The 21572-nt window shown below is 42.2% G+C and overlaps 1 protein-coding gene across 4 annotated transcripts in view; it reads left to right on the top strand.

Moving 5' to 3' along the window:
* The window catches only part of LOC133404339 (alpha-1,6-mannosylglycoprotein 6-beta-N-acetylglucosaminyltransferase B-like), a 91027-nt gene that overhangs the window by 49543 nt on the left and 19912 nt on the right, over positions 1-21572 (top strand). For all 4 annotated transcript variants that reach the window (XM_061680121.1, XM_061680120.1, XM_061680119.1 and 1 more), the window contains 2 exons: positions 7207-7376; positions 19918-20049. In XM_061680121.1, the coding sequence (XP_061536105.1) occupies positions 7207-7376; positions 19918-20049 (302 nt within the window). The remainder of the gene's footprint in view (positions 1-7206; positions 7377-19917; positions 20050-21572) is intronic.

Below are 21572 nucleotides of genomic sequence, written 5' to 3'. Positions count from 1 at the left end.
ACTAGTTAAACCATGACACTTGGGGTGTCGTTTGAAGGATGACTTGATCAAACGGTCAGTTAAAAAAAAAAAAAAAAGCCCCTAACTTGCTGAAACCACTACAATTTAGATTGAATCCCTCACTATGCTGTGGCTACATTAGGTTTTGGCCCAGAAAATGAAGATGAATGAACAAGTTTTTGTGAGAAAGCAGTTCATGAACACATTTTTGCGTCGCCCTAAACCTCAATCTCTTCCTAAAGTTAGTTAACAAGTGTAGCCGTAGTTGCCTGTCACTTTGATGGATGTTTGCCTTTCTCACGGCGCACTGAGGGGCTTCGTTGCTCCCCATCGTGGCCGCGTGAAGCGCCTAAATGCCTCACGATGAGCCGCCGCTATCTCACAAACAGATGTTGGTGTGTTTGCGCGGGTTAGTCTTGCTGTCGCTGGCGGTTCGTCACAGTCATCGCAAGTAGAAGCGTGCTTGTGATTGCGGGTGGCAGGGTGTCAGAAGCAAGAAGGTTTGATCCTGGGACTTCTCTATGAAATCGATTTGCCGCCTGTATGCTGAATGTCTCTCTCGCTCTCTTTTGAGTCTTTTTACTTTTTTTTTTTTTTGAGTAGCTAGGTGTGAATATTAATTTTATTTATAAAGTTTATAAAGTAATTTTAATTTTATTTATAAAGTTTATTGAAGTGTCACCATCAAAATGTCATTTGATGAAGCTGTCTGGACTATGATTTTAAAATTGAGACCACAGCATATGAAACATAACCTTTAATCCAACCACAGTTGTCAATTGTCCAGAGTCAGTGCTTCTAAATAAATCCGGCTGAGTGATTTCATTACAGTGGAGGACACAGGAGGAATGCAGATTTTGTTCACATTACTGTTAATTTTTTTTTTTTTTTTTGAAGGATGGCAAAATTTTTCTCATGTATTATTCCCTTAATTGTGAATCTCTTTAATTCTCCTTTATTTAGCCCGTTAGGTACACATCTAATTATTATTATTTGAGCAACAGAAAACAGTCTTGGCATTTGCTTAATTGTGTTCTCTTAAGAACCGTAGGTGTTAAAAGGCTTTCATCGCAAAGTACACAGCAAAGTTTGTCGGGAAATAAAGTTCAGTTAAATTGAGTTTGAAATACGACTTTAAAACAATTCAGTGCAATAAATTCAATCAATCGCTTTTATAAGGTGTGAATACTTTTTTTAGTGTTATTTATGGGGGGAACGTGAAAAAAACATTTTATTACCACTCCAATATATGTTGCGACTGGAGCAAGATTGCATGGCTCGGCTTGCTTTCCCACAATGCCTTGAGACTCGCTTGTGAATTACTCCCATCTCTGCTTTGAAGTCAGAGCCTGCAAGGCCGAAACCCTATCAGAAGCACTCTTAAATTCTGATATTTATTCAATGAAATGGTAGGAATTTATTCCAGACAGTCTACTGCTTTAGTTTCATAGTGTTTCTCTTGGCTGCACTGCTTCCAGTACGTGCATGCGGATGTTAGATTTATTTATTTTTTGGTCCAGTTAAATTTCAGATGTGCTGCCAGGTCAATGTAATCTGCCCGGAGCCTTCAGAATCAGTAGCGCTCGCTGGCTGTTGTAATTGAAACTACTTGATATTAGCAATGGGACTGTTTCAGTCAGATTTCAAATTGTTCCTCACATAACCAGAGCGCTGGTCCTGGATGACATCAGCATTTTTTCTGTCCTCTGATTGGGTGGTCAGAGAAAAACTTGTTACAGCCAAGTTTGACGAGCAAAACACATATGTAGCGATCTGCATCCATCAATACATTAGATATCCAGCATTTCTGGTGAGTATAATGTATTTTCTTTCATTGTTTTGAGATTTTTGTCACGTTAGTAGTTGAATATTGATCCTGAGCTGCTCCAGATGATTATATTGCGTTTGGATGGTTTCTAAATTTTGCCCTCTGAAGGCTCAGATACTAAATGAACGGTCCGCCACTGAGTAGTGCCAATGTGCTTGTGGTATTAGCCCTGTTATTGGCTGGCAATCTCTCCCAATAACGGACCTTTCCTGCACACTCAAAGTTTGTCTTTCCCTAGTAAGAGAAGTGTTGAAGATAATGAAGGTACGAATTAATTAATCCTTCCTCCCAGCGACGCTGGAAAGTACAACGATGATCCGTTGCAATTAAATTTGACCCCGAACTTTTCTCTTGTGATTCACTTTGCTTAACTTTTTGTCGAGGACACAAGCCACGTCTTAAGGCTCATGTATGCCCTGCATTCAATACAGATACACGTCGAGTCTTCTGTCTGTACTTTTATTTCGGACGGATTTCTATCCATCTCCCAGAAGCTTTGGAATGTGGAAAATGTTGCAGCATCGGTAACCACAGGGGCAATGTTAAGATTACGAAAAGTATTAAAAATGGAGATTGTCGTTTCTTCTGGATACAAACCTTTTGAACGCCAACCCCTTCACTATGACCATGTTGATCAAAAACCGATACTGGCAAAATTCTGGATTCAGAGCGGTATCCTGAAGAAATGAAGAAAATCTCCTATCCCCTAAAAATGGTTATGGAAAATATATATATATATATTTTTAAGATAACTCATTATTCATTTTTTAATTTATATATTAATCAACTAATTGGTCCATTTATTTATTTTGTATAATAAAATAATAAATATTGCGAATTTACCCTTTGTTTTTATTTTATTAACTAATTGGTTAATTGTAATTCCATCATAAATAACAATATATAATAACAATCTAATAATAAAAAATGTAATTGATTTCATGAAAAATGAATAACTTTAGGTGTTTTACATATGCATTTCAAAAAAAAAAAAAAATCTAATGTGGCACTTGGGCACAAAAGTCTGCACACCCCAGCTCTAGACAGTAGCTGTTTACAGAGATGGTTTACTTTGGAAAATAAGTGAAAAATGAATTAGGGGCTGAGATGCTTGCATGCTTAAACGTATCTATGTGGGGGGTGGATTTACTGTATGAAACTGTGAAAAGTGTCTGGCGAAGTAACCTTTAGATGCACAGAATAGAGAACTTAATAAAAAGCCAGAGTCAACTTGCAGAATATTATGGAGCGGATTTTTCCAACGCAAATTGCTGTTTCCTTTGCTGTATTTCAGGACATCACAGGATCCATTCAAGGCTTAAAGAAATCATAAGAAATTAACCTTACTGCACAAACCAGTTGCAGTGCGTCTGCTGCTTCTGAGACTTAAGTTTTCTTTTTTGTCGAGTGACCTTGAAGCATCTGTGGAAGCTGATTATATTTTGTATCTTCAAGAGTCTGGTCTTTGGAGACTTGGCTGACCTCAGAGTCAGCTCGTCTAGTGCGCATTATGTGGTAGAATACGTTTCCAGGTGGAAATAGAAGGATTAATACAAGTAAAAGGGCTTTGGTTGATTTAGCCAAGGATGAGAAATGAAATATTTGCTGAAATAAAATACTGTAGACGAAGTGCCCCCAATTAAACGTGGGCGTGTTGTCCATTTGAACAACTGAACACCACACCTCAAAGAGACATCTGGTCACCCACAAGGAGACATGGCATCTGTAAAGCTGAAGTTTAAAAAATTGTGACCATAGCCTTATTACACAACCCAGTAGTTTCCAGTAAGGGTATAAGATAAAAAAAAAATAACAATAATAAATGGATATAGAGTGGCGGCACGGTGGGCGACTGGTTAGAGCGTCAGCCTCACAGTTCTGAGAACCGGGGTTCAATCCCCGGCCCCGCCTGTGTGGAGTTTGCATGTTCTCCCCGTGCCTGCGTGGGTTTTCTCCGGGCACTGCGGTTTCCTCCCACATCCCAAAAACATGCACGTTGATTGAAAACTCGAAATTGCCCGTAGGTGTGAATGTGAGTGCGAATGGTTGTTTGTTTGTATGTGCCCTGCGATTGGCTGGCGACCAGTTTGGGGTGTACCTGGAGACCATACCAGCTGCCCGATGATAGCTGGTATGGGCTCCGGCACGCCCGCGACCCTAGTGAGGAGAAGCGGCTCAGAAAAGGGATGATGGATGGATATAGAGTGGTGTCTTGAGATACAAGTGACTCGACTTGTGAGTTTTTCGCAAATTATTTTTTTTTTTGACTTGTGAGCGTAGACTCACAATAAGCTGCACTTTGGCAATTAGTGAGCAATTTTTCAAAAGAGAGGCTTTGAGCTGTTTATCGCCACCCCCAGTTGAAATTTATTGTCAAATTAAACGATGTAGCAACGCATGGAGACGGACAATATAACAGTACTATTCTTTATCCTGATAGGATATTATACTGGATATTGAGCAATGGCCAAGATTTTCAGAGTGAAAGAAGATGAGAGAAGGCGAAGTGGTGTCGTTTGACTGTGCCAGCTTGGGTTGCCACCTGTGCATTTCCATCACACTGTTCTGACCTTCAACGAGGGTCACACAGACGCACACACACATACTCTGTAAAAACACCCACTAAAATGAAAAGTCCTATACAGCTTATGCTTGTTTATGACAAAAGACTAGATGATTTGATTTTATATGTAGGATAAGTGCTTGTTGAGAAACGTGAGCATATTTATGAAAATATCAATATCTTTTTTTTTCCCCCCTCGCCTCAGTGGCTTTGGCAGGTTAGGATGCAATGCAAAAGTGCGGCTTTAGCAACATTCTATTCGTATATTATACAAGGAGCAAGTATACAAGCTATCTACATGGTGAAGTCCTCGCGTTAAAACAGTAAAACGCTCACACCCGTAGTTTGCGTCTGGTCTTGCTATCCATCCCTTCTCAGAATCATCAGAATCATCTTTATTTGCCAAGTATGTCCAAAACACACGAGGAATTTGTCTCCGGTAGTTGGAGCCGCTCTAGTACAACAGACAGTCAATTTACAGAACACTTTGGGGACATAAAGACATTGACACATAACAATTCTCTGCGATAAGAGAGGTAACATTTCCGTGTTTTCTTGAGAGGAACTATTTGCCCGCTTTTTGTGCCATACCACCTCACCACGTTGGCGTCATAAAGTAATGGCACTGCTGCCATGGGTTGTCACTCGCCATCTGCCACCATAACTGTAATTAAATTTCACTTATCCTTTTTTTTTTTTTTTTCTCTTTATGAAGCACGAGCCGATAGAGCCGACTTATTAAATTGGCGGATTTTTCCATGCCAGCTGGATTCTCGGTGGAGCTTGACAACTCCTGTTTACGCACACACGCACACAAACACACTATGACACACACACAGACCATCGTCCATGTTTCATATTGGTTTGTGTTTACAACGTGAGCTAGCAGTTGCCCTGCACATATGACACACAACATGGAAAATAATGGAAATTCAATTAATCTGCTCCATTGTTTGTTCCAAAGTCAGGTTTAATTGATTGGTTAATTTCCTATGAACCTTATGTCAATGTTAAAAAAATCCACCTCACGATCAATACAACAACTTGTGACGTCTTTATAAATGTCGATGTAAAATAGTGTGACAACGTAAAAACCACATTCACCTGACTACTCCAATCAGCCTTTGAAAAAAAAAAAAACAAAAAAAAACATAAATGCTTCACATAAAATTTTCATTTTCTTTTTTCGGTGGGCTGGAACGGATTAATGGCATTTCACTTCATTTCAATGGGGAGTATTGATTTGGAATGCAAGCAGATTGAATTTGCAAGCTTGGTCATCGAACAAATTCAACCCGTAAATTAAGGTACCGCTGTATATGTACTCACGATATTCTGAGCAGCCAGGACAGATAACATGTGCTACCTCCATTGGTGCGTAATAGCGGTTTGGCGCCTGACATAAAAGGCTCCAATGTAGTTGTATGTCAGAATCGTATAAATAGGCGAGGCGTCGCGTTATCATCATACGAGCAGGCAGACAGAGGTCGATTTAAGACCCGTCCAAATTATGAACACACATTTTGGACCGGGGCTCATCAGGAATACACGCCGAAAGAAACGCACCCCGCTTGCCGGCGAGTAGCGGGAGGTGCTCACGCTGCGTTGGCTAATCAGGATTACTTCACAGAGCAAGGCTCGGACATGGCCCGGTCTAATCCAGTTTGAAAAGCAACATGTTGCTGCGTTCTTGCTGGGATGCGATGATTATGCAGGTGCAGAAAAAACAAAACAAAAAAACAAACAAAACAAAAAAATATATATATATAGGTATTTTTTTGCTTGCAGTGGTCAAATGGATATTCCTACATACACATTGACATACACTTGCAGAAGCACTGGACTTGCTTGTCTCATGAAGCATGAGGAGGTTAGTCACTGGGGATTTGTCAAATTTAACTTTTCCATCTGAAATTCTCATTTTTGTAATCCCCAAAGTCATTAAAATGGCAGCTTACCTTTCAACAAACTTGGTGTGAACATTTACAGTATATGAATACTTCATTAATAATGTTAATTCTCCTTTTTTTTGCAATTTATTATGCTTTTTTTCTGCAATTTAAATTAATGGGCGAAAGAGCAAGAATTTACAAATGATGTTTTAATGAAACTGTAATGTGCCAAGTAATTGTGTTACATTCAAACATTTCTTTTAATTACTGTCGTCACTGTTCAATTATTGAGAAACATGCACTCTTTTTCTAGCAGCCAAAAGCCCTTTTCTTTTGTGTTGTGCATAAATCATCAGCAATGTTATCAAGCAATTTTCACTTCTATTACGTTAGTGAATATCACAATCATAATCAGGTTTTATACAATACTGTACCGTGTCATTATGGAGTGACCCATATTTGCTTCTCCTTAGTTTCATTCAGCACAAATATAGAAACTACAAACAGTATGAAAGCGGCCACAAACTTGCATGCAAACTGTCTACGAAAGAAGTCATAAACTTGCCGTACAGTTTCCTTTTGCATCTTGTGGAACGAGTATATGCGATTTGAAATTCATTTAGCACATGCAATGTGATTTATCAAACTCGGGCAGAATTGCGGAGGCTGATTTATGCGTCTTTAAATAGCACGCCTGAAAGGCAGCTGTTCTCCCAAATGTTCTATGGTGAAAACCATCAGTCACTAAAGTGTGAAACCGTCTTTTAAATATATCAGTGTCCGCCACTTTTATACCCGTTACCAACAGCGCGCGCAATCTGTCAGGGTGAGTTGAACGTTCACTATGAAGTCTGCGATGTGGGATCTTCGTAAACCTGACCCTTAAGTTTCACAAGAATGTGTGTTTCTGCCCTTTTTTGCAGATCTTAATCCACGTGGGGTTCCTAACAGAGGAGTCTGGCGACGTTTTCAGCCCCAAGGTGCTTAAAGGGGGTCCTCTGGGAGAGATGGTCCAGTGGGCCGACATCCTCGCCACACTCCACGTTCTGGGACACAACCTCAAGATCTCCATGTCTGTCAAGGAGCTCCAGAGGTCAGTCGCAGAGAATTTAATTCAATTTATTATTATTGTAAGCCACTATAACATTAGGTGCACTTTGAACATTACCACTGCACTTAAATATATATTAAAAAAAGAACTTTACTATAATAATGATTCAATTCATGTATGGCACATGAAAATTGTACTCAAATGATTAAAATGCACAGCTAACTTAAAGATTAAAGTTACAAATTATTGTACTTAAAAGTTAATACAACTAAACTGTTCTTTCAAAAAAAAAAAAAAAAAAAACCTCACAGCGAGGGTTTGTAGCCGGTATAAGGAAGCAGTCTGTACTGTATTACAGTGGAGTGGAGCACCACCGGGCCAGACAGCGAATAGCGAAAATCTGTGGATAATAATGTAATTATAATCATAGTTGCATTGGAAAATTGCATTTTTATTATTATTGCGGATAATTGCATTGGTGTTTTTTTTTTAACCCCCAGAAATTCTTGAATAACCAGGGATAAACCACCAATATTTTGGGGGGTTGGTTCATCCTCAAAAAAGAAAAGAAAGAAAGAAAGAAAGAGAGGAAAAAAATGTAACTAAATTTTAAAAAAATCGATATTTGGAAAAAAATCCAGGCATAAGTGAGTCCGTGAGTGCCAAACCGCAAATATGCAGGGGCCCATTGTAATAGTAATAATGTAGTAGTAATAATGTAATGACGATAAACTGAATTAATGGTATTGGTACAGTGAAACCTCGATTTAACTGACTAATAGGGGGAGTGGACGTACGTTGAGTCAGATTGTCCGATAAATTGAATCACTTTTTTTTTTTGTGGCCTAAAAGTAAAAAGATATTTTTTTGGTACTTTTTTCGTGGCCTAAAAACACCCAATATAGTACAAAATTACTGTAAATAAATATTAAAAAGCTTAAAAATGTTTTAAACATATTAAAATTCTACAGACTTACCTCGCTGGTGCATGGGAGGAGTAATTTTGAGTTCCGACCGGACACTATTGTCTGTCCGTTAAATCCGAAGTCTGTTAAATCGAGGTTCCGCTGTACTACTAAATGAATTCCAGCAGATTTAAAAGGGTTGCCATTGTTGGCTGCACAGACACAGACTCATACTACAGGGAAGAGGGAAAAACAAACAACGGATGTTGGAGTAGTGTTGTTGTCTGCCCCACAGAATAAATCACACTGGACAGCATAAGTGTAACTGTTGCGCTCGAAATGACCTATATTGACAGCTGCGACAAGCTATCAATGACATTTCACAACCCTCCTGTCATCGGTGTTGTCTTCACGCCACTCCATGTACTGTATGTGCTATAATTGCATCCGGCGTGGATTAGGCAATGATATCCTCCTGTTGATTTATTCGTCACTGCCTATATTGATCCGCCTCGACGTCTGCGGCGTCGTGTCAGCGCGCATCTTTTTTTGTGTGCCCTGCGTCAACATGCTTCCACGTTTCTGCTGACATTTACAACTTTTGTGCAAACACACACATTCAGGATGTTGACGGATGGATGTAAATATACCTTGTTGGGGGGAGGGGGGCGGGAACCCTGTGGCTTGGCTCGGTACATTCTATTCAAAATCTGTTTTGTTGCCATAAATGTCATCAATCACCCGGCTCGTGGAGCTGCTCGCATCCCGATGATTGATGACGGATGTGCAGTTGTTCCATTCACGATTGTAATTTCAAGCAGGCGCAAAAGCGGGTGATTCACACATTGTGGTCTGGAATCTTTTGTTCAGCCTCCATCGCTCCAATAACCTTTGTCTTCCTGCCACTATCGATTCTCGCAATGACACTGGTATAAAGATAAGATCAATATAATGATGTCTGTAGGGACCACACTGTTGTCTGACTTACAGCCTGACAAATTACGCAGGAAGCGCGGTATTTATTCCCGACTCTTAGCTTTCTCTCAGTGGACGTGACTGTAGCAGCTGGCTCTCAAGATGACATGGACGCTTGAATTCGCAATTGAGATGGACAATCGACACAATATTTGTGTGTGTGGTGATTTCTGAGTGTGTCTAGCTGCCCACAAAAACATGCCCGCATGTATTCAAGTGCCATTGTCTTGTAATATTGTACAATACTGATATGTATTTACGGTTCGTGGGTAAAACCAACTAGGCTGTTGACTTTTTTTTTTTTTTTTTGCATTGATGCACCATGCCCAGTGTGGTGATATGCTGTGGAGTGTGCAGTGTGTACGTGTAATTGGCCACTAAGGGAGCGACTAGCGAGTTTGTGCCCTGGCCCGTAGGGCTATCAGGTGGCTGTACCTTATACATTATGTACTGACAGCGCACGCATACATCTGCTACACTTTCAAAGAAAAACACAATCCCATTACGTGCATGCACGCTGGATTTTAGACAACTATTTGATAGCAAGAGCTGAGAGATATTCACGGTTTGTTCGTAGGTTTACACAAAAATGACACAGTTGATTACCATGAAACTTTGTTGCAAAGTGTCAAGTGTCCCAATCCACTTGCATTGTGGGCATGGAGAGCTGTAATCAAGCAGATCCACCACCTACACCTAGAGGCCTTTCGTGTCCTTGATTTCGCAATCAAACAATCAGAATCAGAATCAGAATCAGAATCATCTTTATTTGCCAAGTATGTCCAAAACACACAAGGAATTTGTCTCCGGTAGTTGGAGCCGCTCTAGTACAACAAACAGTCAATTTACAGAACACTTTGGGGACATAAAGACATTGACAAAAAACAATTGTGCAAAAAGATGCAGAGTCCTCTAGCACTTAGAGCAGTTCGAACGACTAATATTGCAATAGTCCGGTGCAATGACCATTGTGCAAAGGGCGCTGAGACTTCAAGGAGTGTATGCGGTTTAAAGTGACGAGTAGTTCGATCATCTGGGACAATGTCGGTTGTGCAAATGTTACAGATACTCCTCAATCAGTGTGCAAATGGAGCAGATGCTACTCTGGCATGAGTGGCCAGTATATGCAAATAGTGCAGCATGGCGAGACAACTACAGTGAGTGCACAAGTAATAAATAATTGGCCCCACAGAAATGTGACAACGAACTCAAGTCAAAAAATTGCCAGCTTGTTGTAATGGAATTATAGGTTAGGTGTTTAAGAAGTTGATCGCAAGAGGGAAGAAGCTGTTGGAATGTCTACTAGTTCTAGTTTGCGTTGATCGGTAGCGCCTACCTGAGGACAAGGCTTAACTGTTTGGCCAGGGTGGAAGTTGTAGTACAGGTCCAAATTTTATTCTAATTTTAAAAAGATGCAACGGTTTAGTTAGGAACAGCAGGCAGCCAACGCAACAACTGTGACAGTGACTCCGGAGTCTGCCGCTGCAGGAGGTTGTTTTTAAAGAAGTACGTTTGTTTGTTATAGTCTTTTATGTTCAGTATGTATTACGTACAGCAGTTAGTTACAGCTGCAGTTGTTGCTTTTTTTTAAAGTGACCATATGTCGAAATAAAGTTGAGTTGAGTTACTGGAAGTAGACTGTTGTCAACCGACTCGCGCAGAAAGCTTGCAGGAAGTTGGCAAGAGTATCGTAGTCCTCGAGACCGGCCTTTTCCGGGGGCCTAGTATGGGAATCAATCGGATTTTACCTTGGTTTTGCCCCAGTCTGAGAGTAAGGATTTAATTTACAAGACCAGTAAAGATCAAAACTGCTTCACCAATGCGTTGACAATACCTTGTTAATTGATTTTCTCCAACTTTGTCCATTTCTACAGCGACTTGTGGCCTCGCTCCTGTTGTTTACTCTGTTTCTCATTGACTTGGCCTCATGCCGTCTTTGTCTGAACTTGGTCTCGACCTGACCTCATCTAGTTCTTAACGCAGTCTCACTTTGACTTGGCCTTGGTTCGGTCTTCGTCTTGTTCTCGACACGGCCTCATTGCCTTGTTCTTGAATTGGTCTCTTCTCCTCAAAGACTCGGTCTTCGCTACATGACAAAATTTTTGCGGTCTTTACTACGGCACTAAATAGCACGTATTGTTAGCATAAAACAGCATGATTACAGTTGTTGTACGAACACAACTTTCTTACCAATTAGGAAGTCCCTTGAGGATAATGCATAGCAGACCTGAACCGAGCCACATAATGACTAGAAATGTACGTGTATTGCGGTATCCCAGTGTTTCATCACGCACTGTAGTTCTATAATAGGTTTGTATCAGTCCGATGTCTCATGATTGTAAGGGTGGTTGAGATGAGAAGAAAATGTGAATAGTGCAAATCCGTAAAGGAAAAAGCAGAGAAAAGCAAGGTGCTGAGTTGGCATACAAAATCCCCCCAAAAATGCATATTTGTGTCAGTTAATCACTGATACCTCTGTTATGCACTTTGGACCGTCCTTCATTATGCATAAGTGAGGAATGCACTTGCTCCATTTAACTAGCGTGGACATCATGGAACACATTTTTTTTTTTTTTTTTGCATTGTCATGTTTTTGTGCTGAATGCGCGTTCCTCGCGATGTGGTCTCACAAAGTGTAGCGTGATGGAAATAAAGCTGCTGCAAATTAGATTTCAAAGGCACCCCAGATGGATTAGTGCGAGAGCGAGGGAAGACAGAGCTCCACCTGCTCTATATCATACTCCAGCTGCTCCGGCTCGCGCACAACTGAACTAAGGTGGACGCTCTGCTAACTCATGTGTTGTTGTTGTTTTTTTTTTTTGCTGACAAAGTCATGAGGTTCCCTCATCACTCAGCTCTTCCCTTTTTGTCATTCATCCACTACACTCCCAGAAGGCTTCCCAGAAGAAGTTATTTTGTGGGGTTAGTCGTTGTTTCACTGAGTTTGTCATGCTGCTGTAAGTAAAAAGGCACTCAGCACCCAAGTAGATAGATTGTGGTACGTACTGTCTATCAGCGCGAAGGATTCCTGGCAAAGAAACCAGTTGTATTCAAATTGTGCACACAAGTGTTGAATTTATCCACATCGCAAGACTTCATAATACAACACAGCATTGCTTAAAATGGCCGCGTTATTTCGAGTCTTTATTCATGACAGCCGGTGGGATGAACGATCATGTTGATTGTACCGGCATTACCAGATAACTAGCAACCCTTTCTTGCTCAGTGACTGCGAGAACTGTGAGTGAGAACTGTGTTCTCTGTCAATTGACTTGTCTGTTGTCGTACTAGAACGGCTACCGGAGACAAATTCCTTGTGGGTTTTTTTTTGGACATACTTGGAAAATAAAGATGATTGTGATTACGGTACACATCGACATTGTTTTTTTGTTTTGTTTTTCCCAGTAGATATAAAAAGTACAAGTGAGCACAGCATCTTCGAGGTGGGCATGGCATGTGGCTGTGTAAAGAATGAACCAATCAAGTTCAAAGTGATGATAAACGGGAACCAACACACAGTTGCCACTATTCCTCACATTCACCCCAAATAGCCTGAAGGTTTTGTGCTAACACTGACTAGTATTTGGAACTGTTACTCATTCCCTCCACCTTGACTAAGGCTCAAGTTCCAGCTGAAGCAAAACAGCCCCAAAGCATAATGCTGCCGCAACCTTCTTCACAACAGGTAGGACCAAACATCCTTTTTGGAATTACGGTCAAGAAGTTCAACCTTGGTTTCATTGGACGACAACACCTTTTTCCACGTGTTTGGTAGATTTTGCCAGAAATTTCTAGGAAATTCATGGCCTTACAAGAGGGCTCAGTAGACTTTTTATATTCACTCTACGTTGTGCCAGAACGGAACTAGCAGTTAGGATCATGGATTATTAGTTTGTCTGAAACAATTTGAAGGTTTTCGATTTTCTTTTGTGATTTAATATACGTATTTGTGTCCCCCAAGGGAAAATTCCAATCCGGCTCTGATGTGCGTACGCACCACACACAGGACCAGATAACAGACATGGCGCACGCAAGTAGCGATTCAGAGTGAAAAGAGGTGCGCAAAGAGTGCTGCAATACTTGAGCGGAGGCGGTGGGGACGATGGCTTGCTCGCGGGCACCTTGACAGTAGCCGGCAAGCAGACGAGCATCTCTCTAACAACTTGTTACCATTTTTGTCCAGTGTGCCACTTGAACCATGAAGCACGGTGTTTAAAGAAATGATAGTGTTATCTATAGTGGGATCGTTGAATTTTATTCTCTCGTAGACGCAGAGAATTGGAAGCGCCGTTCCAGTTTTGATTGAATGTATGCTTGTTTCTTCGGCTTGTGTTCTTTCAATAAATTTGCAGGAGCACTTTTCTCACCGCCCCTCAATACACCGACCCCACCACCCACCACCCCCGTGCCCCTTAGTGGTCTGGCTCGCATGCTCCTTTTGTTTCCTCGTTTCTTTGGCGCTTGTTTGGCCAATTGTTTCCCCTTCGAGCTCAAATCAGCGTGCTTGCTAACAACTTCCCCAATTTTCACAGCCTTTAATCACCTCCTGTCTTGCTTAAAGCATTTCTTTATACTGCGTGCACCTCAGCAGAGCACAGCCAAGAACATATATATATGGATGTTATGATCCAATGTTATTATTATAGTGTTGCAACTGCCATGTTATAGTCGGAAGATCTTGTATACCTACCGCACTCCATGCGCACCACCTCTCTCACAGCAGGCAGGAATAAAGCGACAAAAGACTTTGGGTGTTTTCGAGTTTCCACTGCAGTGATTCAAAAGATTGTCACAACACCTAGGAGAAATTGGTAGAAATTAGAACACCATGGAATTCGACCCAAGTGGATTGGGTTCCACTTCGGAGGTTCCACTGTTGTGCTGCAGATATTAGAGGCTCAGGGAGATCGGCATCCACCGCCAAAATTGGTTTATTCTAAGCGAACATGAAGGAAAGCCCTACGGACTGCCGCAGCAAATGAGGGGAAGACTGTACCACATGCCAAAGAGATTCTATATTTCATCATCTCCTTTCAATCTTTTTTTTCTGAGGATAAGAGGCAGTGGCCAACAGTGCTCCAGTGCTGGAAATGCTCCAGGGCCTGGGGACACTTTAAAGTGAGCTTCAGTAAAACCGACATTATCCATTCATCAAGCCTCCTTTCCCGCATTTTTGCGGTATTTGTCATGAGATGTTTCCCTGGGGAAGACGGAAGAGCAGATGATTAAAAACAACAGGATGGGGGCCTAGAGGCAAACATGAGTGTAATCACATGTACTGGTGTTTTGCATTAAGAAGGGATAACCGAAAGCTAGTTTCCACGCAACTTCCGCATTTTCTTCGCGTTTCCACAATAGAAGGGGCCCAACGTAAGTATTCGACTGTAACTGTGCCACCTTTCATTGGGTTTATGTGCTGTGTAGCATCATGTCTTGAAGTAAATATTCATCGCTATTATTCTTTGAGCAGTTTTTCAACATGCTTGATATCCCGCTTCAGCCCCATGTACTAGTACGCTCTTTGTCCTCGTGCACAGACGATTCTGTGCACTAGTAGAATTACCAGTAATGTTTTTTTTATTTTTATTAACACTGGCACCAACACGACATGATAGTGTGTGGGCCGGTCCACTGATATGACCACTAGTGTATCCCGGTGGCAATTACAGCGACGCTCCTCTCCCAATTACAGGCCACTGTCCCATCCAAATGATTCTGTAGCTGTTATTTTATTCCAACCAGCGTCAGGTCAATTTAGGTGAGAAATCGCGCTGCCTTCCCTCAGCAGATTGCAGCTTGAAGATGGTTGATGGATATCGAGCCGCTTCTTCTTGATACCCGTAATATGTGTTGGGGTGGGGGGTCGACTTGACATGAGTCGCTGACGAGTGTTTGTTCCTCCACATCCATCCACAGGCTTTAGTACACTCCCACTTCATGCGCCGGCTCCATCGCTCAACAGCTTTCGTTCCTTCACGAGTGTCTGTGGCCGCTTGCCGAGTGGATTCGTATCATGCGGTATGTGTGCGACTATGATTATATGTTACAGTGAAGTATCTACCACACGCCCCGAAGATAGCGGACTCCGCTCGAATTGACGCCATACCTCCATTATCACCGTTGGGAGCATCGCTTGGCCAATCTTCTCTGCCGCTGGCAAACGATGGCTTATTTTGCCGATGCCATTGACTCTTGTTTGGTGTTGCTGGATCGGATGATTGAAATTTGACGAAACAGAAAGCATCGCCGATTTAACGTGCCAAATAACTCAAATATCACACAAACAAACCTTTTTCCACTGCAGGTAAAAAAAATAAAAAAATAAAATACAGTTACAATAGTTCCCTTACCTTTTTGTTACCTTTACTCTAGCAATTTTCTAATAAATGTCATGCACCAAAAGCACCCCACCTTCAAATAAATGCCCCACCCCAACAGACATTGTTTATTATCGGGGGTAAAATAACAGACACTTGGTAGTTAGAATATATATGTGTTTCCAAATAAAGGCCTGTAAACACCCCTGCACAAATGGATTCCTCTCTTTTCCCCTCAGGAAAATAGAACAAGCGGTGCTCCTAGGTTAGTTTTAATTACCTTTAAGTGCATTTGTGTGTGTGCGTGTGTGTGTGTGTGTGTGTGTGTGTGTGTGTGTGTGTGTGTGTGTGTGTGTGCGACCCCGGACGTGTATTTGCCTGTGTGTGAGAGATCCTCCTGATTAATGGGGACCGGGCTGAGAAGACAGCAGTGTAAGGTCAATATCCTGATGAGAAACAGTGCAAATAATAGGCGCTAACAGCAAAAGCTGCATTTGATGAGAAGCGCGTCATCATTGTGTATGTGCCACTTGCCATCTTGGGAAATCTTCCTCTCCCCTGTTTTGAGCTTTGATTATCATTGACTGATTTTGTTCAATCCGCCACTCCTGCCTTCTCATTTCCTTCCCCTTCTTTTCATCCCTCTTTCCCCTCCCTTGACATTCCAAGTTTCCCTTTTCATCCCATCTCTCACCACCCCCATCGCCCTCGCATTTGGCATCTCTAAACTTCACCCCCTCTGCACCGCAGCTCTCCATCTGACAATTGTATTATCTCTGACAGGAGTGTTTATTTTATTTTTATTTTCATCCCCCTGACTTCCCTCGCTCTCTTTCATCTCCAATTCATCCCTCCCGCCGCTGCTCTCCCTCACTCGCTCTTTTTCGGAATTGTTCTTTATGATGCCTCGCGGCTGCCTGATCCACGGCTACCTGCCTCGCTTGATAACTGGAGCCTGTCAGCAGGGGTGCGCTGTGTGTGTGTGTGCGTGCGCGCGCATGTATGTCAATTAAAAGAAACTTTGCCACGCATACAGATTGATAACCCTTCGGTGTAATCAGAGGCGCGTGTGGAAATGTATGATTACACGCAAGCGTGAGTGTCAGATTATGCTGATGACCGGGGATGCGTGCGCATGCGCGCGTTTGTGTTGTGACAATCACTGATTCAGTGTCGTGAAAGGAGCGTATTGCTTGAACATCGGGAACTTTTTTTTTTTCAGGCAGCGGTTGTTCCAGCTGTCTGTGCCAACATGGCCACGCAAAACACGCGTCACCTAGGCTGCGCTGTTTTATATTTGCGGCACCGGTGCTTTGTGAAATGTTATGACGTAACATTAAATGCAATCCATTACATTAGCACCAGTTGCTGTCATTTGAAAGTAATGTCGGTGTTCCCCAACATATTCGCAATTCGCGACTTGCGGATTCATTTAGTCGCAGATTATTATTATTTTTTTTTTTTTTTGGGTGGGGGAGTCTATGCTCTTTATATGTGTGGACACATCAAGACACCCTCCCCTGTTTTGTAACTGTCATAGGCACTCCAGAGAGCCTAACATTCTGGTGTGTATTTTTTAAAAAGTCCATTTTTCATAATGGGTCCTGTTTGATTGCCAGTCACAGAGACGAAGAAAAACAGTTTTGTCAGTTTGAACGGGAAGCAGAATCCTCACTGAAGGACGACTCTGCTGTTTGGGGTCGTTTCTTCGCCCATCACTTGGAGTGTTCGCTGAGTGCCTGTTGAAGACGGCAGCCTGGAGACCGTAAGAAACAGGATAATTGGCATCCTGTGTGGCCCAGCATGGGGCTGGACTTGTGCGCGCCAGCGCTGCCATCCTGAGCGTGCGTGTTTGTTTCGGATCTCAGTCGAGCGTACGGACGAAAAATTGCGCGTTTGACAGACGTCTGGTACGTATAATGGCAGTGTGCGGTTTTATCATTAATCCAAGTGCTCTCCCCCCACATGCTGCAAAAAGGCATTTCAATTCCTGATGTTCCTTTTTTGTTTCATTAATCATTTGAATTATTTATTTATTTCCCCCCCCCCTACATGCTCACTTCCCCATAAAACCCTAAAAGTGTGTATTTATGTTGGAACACAAAAGAAGCCACCAAATAATGCAAGAAGCATTTCTGCTTTGTTAAGGTTTTAGCAGTTAGCAGATGCTTTTTGTAGCTGGGAGCCTTGACTTTGCAAGGTTATGTTTGAGGATCATTTGTAGGTTTTTGGTGTGCTAACGCAACCATTAACCCGCTGCGCTTTTAACTCTTTCATTTTATTTGTCTCTTACTGTCATCTTCTGCATAGGAACACAGTTAATGTAGTTACTAGCAGTACAGTGGAACCACCAGGCTCAGACACATTCCGTTCTTTTACAGTATCACTGACACGCACATTTTCAGAAAATCAAAGATGAAAGATTTACGTGGCTGTATAATTTGACACTCCATCCCGCCATTGACCCAACTATTTGTATGCAAGCAATTAAAAAGTCCATTTTCCGTAATCTGTATTTCGACATTGATACAAGTGAATTTACAGTATATGCAACCAAAGTTTTGGTCAAATTCTGAATGGCACAACCTCAGGAACGTTGAAATGTAGAAGTTCTACTATGTCGTAATGTGTTTGGACGTTATTCAGTGGCCTAGTGCCAAGTGCGAGACGCTTGTTTACTCTCCGCCAGGCTCTAACAAAGGGCAAATGGAAAAGGAGCTGTGGTTTATTTTGCACACTACTCACCTTAAGACAGGTATTCAATGCGGTTTCATCAGCTCCAGTGCCTTTGTGTTCACCAACAATTGAAAGAAGAACAGAGAAGAGGGAAGAACTAATATGTGTGCCCTTTCTCCATCTTCTCGTTATTCCTTTTCTTTTATTCATCCTGTGTTAGGTTGTGTCGGTGTACCTAATGAAGTGTCCCGCGAGTGTATATCGTATTGGAGAGCTGCACAACTGATCCAATCTGGATCAATGTATCAATGTATTTAGCATTTTCTTTGTATTTGATAAGACTACGTCACGGCAGAGTCCAGTGTGATTTTATGCGGCGTTGATGCGTTTTGTAACGGAGGCGTGTCAGCAGACGCTGTGTTTGTATGAATAAATACGCACGACAACACATCCGCGGCGTTTCCCGCCATTGCTTGACCATCTGCTGCTGCGAGGTACCGCCGAGCCAGGTCCTCATCAATCCTCTCTTTTCATCTTGTTTGTTTGTGTTGTTATGCCAAAGGCCGGTGCACTCCCGGCTTTACTTTGATTGAACCGACCGCTCTACGCACGTGATGCTGCCTCGTGGAAAAATATGCTTTCGTACCTTTCGGCAAAGTTGTATTTTTCTGGCTGCTTAGGAACTTCAAATGCGGAAATGTGCACACTTCACAAAGCCCTTGGAAATTACATCTGAGGTGCGCTTGAGCAAGGCAATTAACGCTCCCCCGTTGCTCCAGCGTATACTTCTGACCCTTTTTCACTTCACACTACCTACTCGGATCACCGAGATCTTTACAGGAGGTCCTCTGTTTACGACGGTCCCGTCATCCGATGTTTCCAGGTTATGAACGCCCTAACAGTTGAACTGAGCTTGCTCTGGCAAACCAATCTGAGGATGGAACAACGCTGACGCCATTTCCTGAGACTAATTTGAAATCGGACTTATTGAACAATCAATCCCATTGGTAATATAGTTCGTAGTAAGTTACATCGAGCGGCGCGACTGATTCTGAAGGCCTTGAGCAGATTTAGGTTGACATGGCAGAACACCCACATGTACGAGCTGGAAGCTATTTCGAAGAGAAACCAAAACTGAGCCGAGCCGATATTGCGCAGAGGAGAAGCAACATTGTGTTCCTTTTATGTGATTGGTTAAACGCACAAGTCAAAATATTCCGCAATTTTCAGCACCAGTGCACTTGAGTAAATCTGCACACGACAGAAACTTTTGGTTGATAGGCATCGCTATGAGAATGTATTTGGCACTGACTGCTGCTGTTTATCGCTCACATAATCTGTCAGTCAAACACTCTCTCCGATGTGCCAACCTCAGTTGTTGTGATGCCGCAATTGTGCTTTGTTCGCCCAAAATGCACCACACACAGCAAAAAAACAAAGCAGTAGTCCCCATGTACTGCCATAATGTTTTTTTCGTTGCTGTTGTCAGCGATTTGAGGCAAAGCTAAACACATGCCTGCGAGGCAGTAGTAACCTGCGATAATAGGATTATCATGCAGTTGTATTTATGGAAAGCAAATAAGGCTACACAAACATGATTACAGTACACCGTATTAATCATGCAAGCTTGGATATTTGGCTGTCATTTCATATTTTACGATTAGTCGTCATGTTCCCTTGTAAAAATGTATTTTTGTGTGTGTGTCGCAGCTTCCTGGGTGTGCCCCCCGGCCGAGGCAGTTGCCCACTGACTGGCCCTCTGCCTTTTGACCTCATCTATACCGACTACCACGGCCTGCAGCAGATGAAGCAGCACATGGGGCTCTCGCTCAAAAGACACAAGTTGGTCTTGCACTTCTTTTTTTTGTTTGTTTTTTTTCCCCCGTGCATTTGTGTGTCACGAAGGAAGTAGCAGCAAAAGTGTGAAAATGTAAGTGCTCTATCACAGGGATCAACATAAATGAGTCCACGGCAAACAGATTTGTTGGCTTTTTCTCGTTTATGTGAAACAAATGACATACGTTGTTGGAAAACGGACTGGGTCATGAGTGGCATTGTTCAGGCGCCCCCTGCACATGTTCAGAAACCCTAATGACATTTTTTTTACTTCAACACGCTATTCACTACATGAAAGAACCACCGGCCAAGTACAGTTCACTTCTATTTAACTGTAAGTAAAAAATATTTGTCTTTTACGACGGCATATTAGGGTCGCCTATCGTGGGGAGATGGCGAGAGAAAATCTAAAGTCGACAGGACGCGATTGCAAAGTCATCGTGATGAGGTCGTCAAGATGAGACGCACTGTAAAGTTGTCGTGATGAAATTTATAGTCATCACGATGAGATTTAGTCGCAATCTTAGTAGATCACGCGTAACGCGGCCAACAACAGTGCGGGCTATCTGGTAGATCGTAAACGCAATTTCACGGGCGCTTGTTGGGATCTTAGTAAATCAGGCGCTAAGAGTATTTTGCCATATTAGCTGGTCTTAGCGCTAGCTCTGTTTTTTTTTGTGTTTTTTTTTATGTTCTTGGAGTCAACGTTGAGGGAAATTCAAAGGAGCAGCAAAAAGACATGACATAGCATGCCTGTCAAAAGCAATATCATTAAGATTACCCAAAAATGTGGAGGTGCCTGCTTGTGTGTGTGTGTGTGTGTGTGCGTTTGTGTATGATGTTCGCACAACTCAGAGTGCGCCTAACAGCTTTTGGCATTCCCACAGAGGTGGAACATCTTGGAAAGTAGGCCATGAGACCACAGGAAGAAAATCCTTTTATAATACAGTCTTCATCACGTTCTTGCTACGATGGTAACAATTGACATTTGTTCTTTTGTGGTTAGTGCGATCGGCGTCGAGGAGGCGTGATACTGCGCGATATGTGACGAAAGGCCAAATGCCAAAAGTAGAACAGAGAAAATATACAAACCAAAGTGAAGGTGGGGAGTTGACAATAGAGCAAAGAGAGCAAAAAGCCCCCAAAAAAAACAAAACAAAAACAAAGTCCTCTGCTGGGACACGCCTGGTAGCAAACAACACAGAGCTGTGAAAGCCGTGACATGTATTTTTAAAATCCAATTATAAGCATTACAGAGGAAGCTTTTTTTTCCCCCCCTCCCCTGAACACAACCTATTTTGCTGTTTCTCTTTTACTCACAGCATGTGTGCGTGTGTGTGTGTGTGATACACACACACACACACACAGTCGCACTTCGAAAATAGCACAGACTATATGTCAACGCACAGCAGCAGTCTGAATCCAAATGCTTGCTGAGGACAGCAGTGCTGCGTTGGTGTTTGGAGTCTTGATTTGTCCCGTGTGACAATTAGCTTGTAAGAGACGGATCCATAGAAATACTGTTGCGA

The sequence above is a fragment of the Phycodurus eques genome, chromosome 6 (assembly GCF_024500275.1).
Source record: "Phycodurus eques isolate BA_2022a chromosome 6, UOR_Pequ_1.1, whole genome shotgun sequence".
Lineage (NCBI taxonomy): Eukaryota > Metazoa > Chordata > Actinopteri > Syngnathiformes > Syngnathidae > Phycodurus > Phycodurus eques.
The sequence above is the reverse complement of the archived record's forward strand: the minus strand, read 5'-3'. Positions and strand labels throughout refer to the sequence as shown.